This window comes from Sceloporus occidentalis, unplaced genomic scaffold, assembly GCF_023333645.1.
Source record: "Sceloporus occidentalis isolate IW3139 unplaced genomic scaffold, rSceOcc1.0.p SCAF_14, whole genome shotgun sequence".
NCBI classification, from domain to species: domain Eukaryota; kingdom Metazoa; phylum Chordata; class Lepidosauria; order Squamata; family Phrynosomatidae; genus Sceloporus; species Sceloporus occidentalis.
This window is the reverse complement of record NW_028316994.1, coordinates 17,374,172-17,382,546: the sequence shown is the minus strand read 5'-3', so window position 1 is coordinate 17,382,546 and position 8,375 is coordinate 17,374,172. Positions and strand designations below refer to the sequence as shown.

The 8,375-nt window shown below is 44.1% G+C and overlaps 1 protein-coding gene across 1 annotated transcript; it reads right to left on the bottom strand.

The window, feature by feature from the left end:
- Positions 1–1,455: 1,455 nt before the first annotated feature.
- On the bottom strand, positions 1,456–7,690 carry LOC149304311 (thialysine N-epsilon-acetyltransferase-like). Its single transcript, XM_089480556.1, has 6 exons — positions 7,127–7,690; positions 6,153–6,204; positions 5,831–5,914; positions 4,048–4,149; positions 2,555–2,595; positions 1,456–1,870 (listed from the first exon to the last, which is right to left on the bottom strand). Exons 1-6 carry the CDS (start codon positions 7,187–7,189, stop codon positions 1,682–1,684), a joined length of 531 nt encoding a protein of 176 aa, XP_089336682.1. The 5' UTR covers positions 7,190–7,690; the 3' UTR covers positions 1,456–1,681.
- Positions 7,691–8,375: the final 685 nt, after the last annotated feature.

Below are 8,375 nucleotides of genomic sequence, written 5' to 3'. Positions count from 1 at the left end.
ATAATGCTGTAGGATAGAGCCATGGCGAAACCGTTAATTTCAATGTACTGACGATTCATTCAGGGATGTGTGAGAAACATGGTTGCGATATTGCATGGTGATGTGACCATAATTGCGCAATGCGTGACTGCGTGAAAATATTGAGTGCTATAGTGCTACTGTTGCATTAGATTTAATTACTGCGATGATTGCCAAATTGGCCTTGGGATGATAACCTCCTAAGTCAGTGCCAGCGAATCTTTTAGGGACCGAGTGTCCAAATTAAAAGGCCTTCTGGCGTTGGGTGTTACGTGGTGCCAGGGGTGGGACTTCCGGGAGGGAAATGGCATTTCCGGGGGGGACGTCTTCCCCCGCACCCTCCTGAAGGCCTGGCATGGCTGGGAAGGAGGAGGACAGGCATGCACTTGTTTCCCCCCCGCCCTCTGCGTGCCACAAAAAATGGCTACGCGTGCCATCTTTGGCACGTGTGCCATAGGTTCGCCACTACGGTCTTAAGTCAATTCACAAAGGCTGACCACTCTTGGGGAGACATCAGTAGTCTACATTTTTCATTGCTCTATGCTAGCTGGGGAAAGAGATCCCGCGAGATTTAAGGAGGGATTCTCGCCCGGTTAGAGCTCCACTGAGGTTCCATGGGGTTTCACTTTGTACTCTTGTGATAGTCTATGAGACCCGAGAGTCGATCTCTATAAGTGTCATGATGGGGAACGCAGAGCTAGGCAATGAGTAGAGTGACATCTGATAGTTTATGAAGAGGGAACCCTTTGGTCCAGTTGTATATTTCTTTTTCTGGAGAGAAAACATTTAAGAGCTACTTTAATAATAATGATGATGATGATGATATTATTATTGCTCCCGGCTCAGTCCCTGCTCTCTTTCTGCCGGCAGCTGAAGGCATTTTTATTTAGGCAGGCATTCGGTGGATGAATGTCACTTGTGCTGCGTGCAGTAAATGCTTTTATCCCCAATAGTTTTTACTGGTTTTGACTATGTTTTAACTTACGTTTTGATATTAATAATTTCAAATATATTTTTTAACTGTTGTCATTAACATTTTACTTCTGTCTTTTTAAATTCTTCTGTCTTTTAAAATTATTGTAACCCTCCTTGAATCCCATTGTGGGAGAACGGCAGGATATAAACCCTTGAAACAAACAAACAAACGATGATGATGATTTGTAATTATTATTATTACATATGTTATTACACTTATTATTATGCTTATTATTATTATTATTATTATTATTATTATTATTACTACAGGTTGAGTCTCTCTTATCTGAAATACATGGGACCAGAAATGTTTGGGATTTTGGATCACCTTCTCCTTCTTCTTAATATTAGTATTATTTGGGAATACTCGTATTTGCATATATGTACATAATGAAATTTCCTGGAAATGAGAACCCAGTCTAAACCACAACATTCCTTTATGTTTCATATACACTTTATAGACACAGCCTGAAGGTACATGTATACATAATATGTTTAATAATTTTGTGCATGGAATAAAGTTTGTCTACACCTTGCCATCCAAAAGCAAAGGTGTCACTGTCTCAGCCACCCATGGAAACAGTGTTGGGTTTTGGAGTATTTTGGATTTTGTAAAGCTTCTCACAAAACCATAAAATCTAGACGTTTTGGATCAGGTTCCTGGGCACCAAAGGAGATGCGGCAAAGTCTAGCCAGACCGCTGTTCTCTCACTTGCTCTGCCAGTTTCTTTATATCTGGCTGGTCGATGTGGCACACAATCCAGTGGTTGAGGTCTGTGACATTCACAGCGCCCAGCTTGGTGTAGAAATTCATTGCTGGCTGGTTCCACTTATCTGAGATGAAACGGAACTGGGAGCAGCCTTTCTCCAGGGCAATCTGTGGAAGGAGACAGAGGGGGAGCAATCTCAGTCAAACTGCCCCCCAGAACCAGTGGCATCACTAGGGGTGTGTGGGAAGTGAAACATGCATTGAATGACACCAGTGGCATCACTTGGGAGATGCAGGAGATGCAACATACACTGGGTGACACCAGTGACGTCACTAAGAGGTGTGGGAAGTGCAACATGCATCAGGTGACAACATTGGCATCACTTGGGGGATGTGGGAGATGCAATATATGCCAGGTGACACCAGTGACATCGCTAAGGGTTGCAGGAAGTGCAACATGCATCAGGTGACACCAGTGGCGTCACGTGGGGCATGCGGGAGATGCAACATACACTGGGTAACACCAGTGGCATCACCAGGGGTGTGTTTGAGGTATAACATGCATTGGGTGGCACCAGTGGCATCACTAGGGAGCTGCGGGAGGCGTAAAGTGCATGGATGACACTGTTGGGGTGGAGACAGTGGGCAGCAGTGAAAGGTCCCCAAGAAAGAAAGGGAAGACTTCTTGGCATGCTGTTTCCCATTTGGGGGGGGGGGGTGAGAACAGGGGTGAAGCTGTGGACCTTTCTGTCTGCCAGAGCTTGGTAATATCCCCCCTTTTGGGGGGATTGAAATTCCCAGCATCCCCCCTCACAACCAGTCCAAATTCTCCCTTCTCACAGTTTGACTCACCTGGGATACTTTTTTCATCAAATTTGTACCAATGCCTTTGCCTGTCCAGGAAAATGGAGGGTGGGGGAAAAGAAGGCAAATGAATCCAGTATCAGACAATTCGATATTAACGCTGCTGCTCCAGAGGGACGCACTTGAATCAATGGATTCTACCTGTTGTTGTTGTTGTTGTTGTTACTGTTGAGTGTCTCTGTTTCTGACTGATGGTGGCCCTAAAATGACCCTATCACAAGGTTTTGTTTCTGTTTTTTGGCAAAATTTGTTCAGAAGGGGATTGCCTTTGCCTTTCCTCGAGGCTGAGAAAGTGTGTCTTGCTTAAGGTCACCCAGTGGGTCTCCGTGGTTGAGCAGGGATTCAAATCCTGGAAGGAAATTCCGATCAAATTCTTTTAAATTTTCTGATGTATGTCTCTCTGCCCGCCAAATTGTTTTTAATTTTAACTTAATGCTGTATTGCATTTTATTGTTTTTAAACTCTGATTGTTTAATTCTATTTTTAATATTGGGGAGGGGGTTGGGAAGGGACCATTTAGAATTTTATTGTAATGTATTTTTACTGTTGTAATGCACCCGGATTCCTAGTGATTGGGCGGGCTATAAATAAATTTAATAGTATTATTATTATTATTATTATTATTAGCTGGAGATTTCTGGAGAGCTTTTTTCTGAATATCACACTACACTGTTATAGCGGTGTTATAGCACTATATCATTCCACTTTAACTCCTATGGCTGCCTCTTTTGGAGTCCTGGGATTTGTAGTTTAGGAAGGGGCATTTAGAATTTTAGACAACAATACCTAGAATCTGCCAGACAGCATGGCAAATTTGTGGGGGATTCTGGGCATTGTAGTCAAGACACCCACCTTTCCCAGCTATTCCGTTAATAACACCTTGTCTTCTCCTGCATTTCTTTCACTGACAATAGTTTATATGCCAATAATACACTTTGATTTCTAAGCCAGCCTTTCCCAAATCGACATTTTCTAGATGGACTTGATTGTAATTCTCATAATCCCAAACCATAATGTCTGGGAAAGTTGGGAGTTGCATCCAACTCCTCTGGAAAATGCCAGCTTGGGGTGAAACTGTCCTAATTATTGTGCCAATGTGTGGACAGATCATAAAATGGGAGCAATAACATCAGTTCCACTATAAATTGCCACATGGATTTAATCTGCACTGCAGAAATAATGCAGTTTGACACCACTTTAACTGCCACAGCTCCATGCCACAGGATTCTGGTGTTTGTAGTTCAGTGGGACATTTAGCCTTCTCTGCCAGAGAGCTCTGGTGCCCCACCAAACGACGAATCCCAGGATCCTATAGCACTAAGCCATAATAGTTAAAGTGGTGTCAAACTGGATTATTTCTTCAGCATGGATGCATCCCTAGTTTCGCATCTGTTGATTATTATCTACTAAACCCTGGGGACTCAGAGGGGTGTGAGAAATGGACTTTGCACATGCTTCAAGGTGCCCAGCCTCCTCAGTACCTCTGAAATCTGGCATGACATAGAGATCTTCTCCAAAGAGAACGGGGCCGTCCCAGGTGCAATAGGACACATAGTGGAATTGGTATCCAATAATACTGTGGCCTGCAGAGAAAGAAACAGGGGGCAAAAAGACCAAAGCCCCCGTGAGATTGAGACATAATGGGAATTAAAATCCCACCCACCCGCAGTTTGAATTCTGCACTGATGGCATGCCCTCCAATGATTCACAGATGAAAATTGGGACCCATGTGGCCAGGCAACCTCAGAGTGTTTAGTCAAGATGGCAAAAAAAATTATTATTAATGAGGATGAACACACAAGATGGGGGAGACTGCAGTGGTTTGCTTTTACCTGAGCCTACACAGTCACATCTGCACTGCAGAAATAATCCAGTTTGACTCTGCTTTAACTGCCATGCTATGGAATCGTGAGATCTGTAGTTTGTTGTGGCACCAGAGCTCTCCGACAGAGAAGGCTAAATAGCTCACAAAACTACAGTTCCCGAGATTCCATAGCATGGAGCCATGGCAGTGGAAGTGGTCTCAACCTGGATTATTTCCGCAGTGCAGATGCATTCAGGGAAAAGGAACATTTCCCTCCCTGCTTTGTCCTCTCTCCCTAATGGAGTGCATACGACTTTTGCACATTGAACTCAGTTTGCAGCACTTGACATAAGTTGAGGACAAAGGAGGAAAGTGGGAGGAGGAGAGAGAAACTGGGTCATTTTAAAGGCAGATGGAAAAGCGGGAAGGCAGAAGATTAATTGGAACTGTCTCTGCCAAATCAGGACCATTGGAGGGTTTGTGATGCTAGTTCAGCTAAACCACTTTAAGTGTCGTCTTTGGGAAAGACAAAGGATATACATACAAGTCATTCATGTTTGGGTGGGGGGAGGCCTCACCTGAGCCTATTGTGCCCAGGGAAGGCAAAATGTTTGGTGAAATTGGCACATACCATAGAGAGTATTTGGGTGGGCTACAAAAATAGGCCAAAAGACCGCATGTGATCCACAAGCCACCTTTCCCCCAACTCCTGGCATAAATAAACCAATACAATAACATACAATTTTTGGTCCAGTATATTTGTTTCATTTAAGGCTGCATTCCCACTATGATTTAAAGTGAATTGCTGATTGGGTTATACCATTTGAACCCGGTTCCGATTTTAGTGTCTAGATCCAGGGAAGTAATAGTGCCACTCTATTCTGCTCTGGTCAGGCCCCACCTGGAATACTGTGTCCAGTTCTGGGCACCACAATTAAAAAAGGACATTGAGAAACTGGAGCGTGTCCAAGGAGAGCAACTAAAATGGTGAAAGGTCTGGAAACTATGCCCTATGAGGAAAGACTTAGGGAGTTGGGGATGTTTAGCCTGGAGAAAAGAAGGTTAAGAGGTGATATGATAGCCCTGTTTAAATACTGAAGGGATGTCACATTGAGGAGGAAGTAAGCTTGTTTTCTGCTGCTCAAGAGACTAGGACCAGGAATGATGGATTCAAGCTGCAGGAAAATAGATTCCACCTCAACATTAGGAGGAACTTCCTGACAGTAAGGGCTGTTCGACAGTGGAACACACTCCTTCCTTGGAGTGTAGTGGAGTCTCTTTCCTTGGAGGTCTTCAAACGGAGGCTGGATGGCCATCTGTCAGGGATGCTTTGACTAAGATTTCCTGCATGGCAGGGGGTTGGACTGGATGGCCCTTGTGGTCTCTTCCAACTCTACGATTCTATGATTCTATGAATATTTATGGTTTCATCCAGAACAGCTTGTCTGTCTTGTGCTTACCTTCCTTGGTCTTTTCTTCTGGGGGCACCTCTGCGACAAGGCACCCAAAGGTGGCCTCTTTCCCAAAGCCATCATCTCTGAAAGCTACAAATAAATCATGATGATGTAAGGTTAGGCACTGGATAGAATGTCTTTTTTCTAGTTGACTTCTTACAGCTCGGATCTCAAGGCTTGCACCCTATTGTTAGACCCACTGAATTAAGGGGATTGGCATAATCCCATTGAGTCCCAGTTCTGAGTAAAAGGCAGGGGATAGATGAATTTTAGACTACCTAGCAATCCATCAGATTATTAAATGAGAGTGATATAAGCCATTTCTTACTTTCCGGGGTGGTCTTCACCTGGTCCAAAGCTTTATGGAAAGCCGCAGATTCCTGAAAAAGATTAAACTGTTAGAGAGAGTTGTGGAAACGTAAAGGGATCTCCAAAGTGCATCTATCTCAAGCCCCTGCAAATGCCCTCAAGTCCAGGATTCCTAGAGGAATGTTCCGCTCCACAGTCTCCATCCCAACACTTCTGCCTGTGTTTTCTCCTATTTTATTTTATTTTAATTGATGAGATTGAGACTTTTTTCCCCAAACCTCCCTAAAAGAAGGACAGATGAGACAGAACTCAATCAAGTGAGAGTGAAATTTGAAAGGCAATGGTTTGCTGGGCATTAAAAAAAGACTGCATTTGCACTGAAGAAATAATCCAGGCTGACACCATGGCTCCATGCTATGGAATCCTGGGATTTGTAGTTTATTGTGGCACCAGAGCTCTGACAGAGAAGGATAAATGTCTCGCAAAACTACAGTTCCCAGGATTCCCTAGCATTGAGCCAGGGCAGTTAAAGCGGTGTCAAACTGGATTATTTCTGCAGTGCGAATGCAGTGTCAGAGGATTAATTTGACACCCCTTGATAGAAATTGGAGGGGGGATATAAATTTGGACTATGAACCCCATCACCTACAAACAGCAAGCACAAGTAGATGGATGTGGGAAATTCATAATACCGTAACTATTAATTAATATTAATAATATTATTGATTGGTATCCCACTTTTCTCCCAGAATTGGGACCCAAAGTGGCTCACCGTCTAAAAATACAGTCCAGTTTAAAACGTATGCCCAATAGCCAACAATACCCATTGTCCACTCCTGACAGCAGGCCAAGGAGACGATGGATACTGGAGTTGAAACAAATTCCCAAGCTGAGATTCTGACAACTAAGGGAGAAGGAACCCCATCCCACAGGTCTTCCCCATATTGATCTATTCTTTGGAGATGCTGACCCTTCCAGATCCCAGTTTCTCACCCGAATCAGCCGCATGACCTCCTTGAGGTCTTTGATGGCCCAAGGACGGATGATGTAGTTCATGATGGCGCCAAGCTTCTGGCCGTCTCTGTCTCGGCTTGTGATGGACTCTGATCCACTTAAAGAAAACTGACCCACTGGACTCACCCTCTCCGTTCTCCTTGACTGGACATCTCTCTTGGGTCACCAGTTGGTGATGGTCATCTATTAATTTTGGGACATCCCAGAAGAAGGAGGATTATGACCCTAGAAGAGTGCAAAGGGTGGTATAGTACACAAGACCTCCTTTAGGTATGATTGGGAAAGCTGCATTTAGCTTTTGTCCCAAATTCCTAGCGTAAAGACAAGTCACGGGTTTGATCACCAATATAATATTAACTTCCTTTGGCTTGACTTTCACCCAACAGCTTTTGGAAGGCCTCTGTTAGACAGGAGGTCTGGGATTGAGCAGCGACGGGTTCCAGACCCAAATGTTTGTCGTTGCTGTGTACCTTCAAGTCAATTCTAACTTATGGTGACCCTAAGGCAAACCTTTCATGTTTTTTTTGGGCTGCATCTGCATTGCAGAAATAATCCACGGTGACATCGCTTTAACTGCCCTGGCTTAATGCTATGGAATTCTGGGAACGGTAGTTTTGCAAGACATTTAGCCTTCTCCGTCAGAGAGCTCTTGGGCCACAACTACAGCTCCCCAAATTCCCTAGCACTGAGCCAGGCCAGTTAAATCTGGATTATTTTTGCCATGCGGATGCAGCCTTGGCAAGATTTGTTCAGAGGGAGTATGCCATTGCCATCCTCTGAGGCTGAGAGTGTGTGACTTGCCCAGGGTCACCCAATGGGTTTCAGCCCTCTTTGGCAGAGGAGGCTAAAAACTGTGTAAAACTACACATCCCAGAATTCAACAGAATGGAGCCAAAGCACTTAAAGTGGTGTCAAGCTGCATTAATCCTGTAGTACAGAAGCAGCCCTAGGGTGCATCCACACTGTAGAAACAATGCAGTTTGACACCACTTTTGCTGCCCTGGCTCCATGCTATAGAATCCTGGGATTTGTAGTTTGGTGAAGCACCAGTTCTCTTTGACAGAGGAGGCTGAAGACCTTGTAAAACTACAAATCCCAGGATTATGAAGAATGGAGAATTTAAAGCGGTATCAAACTGCACTAATCCTGTAGTACAGATGCAGCCTTAGTGTGCATCTACACTGTAGAAATAATCTAGGATGGGGCTGCAGCACTTAAAATGGTGTCA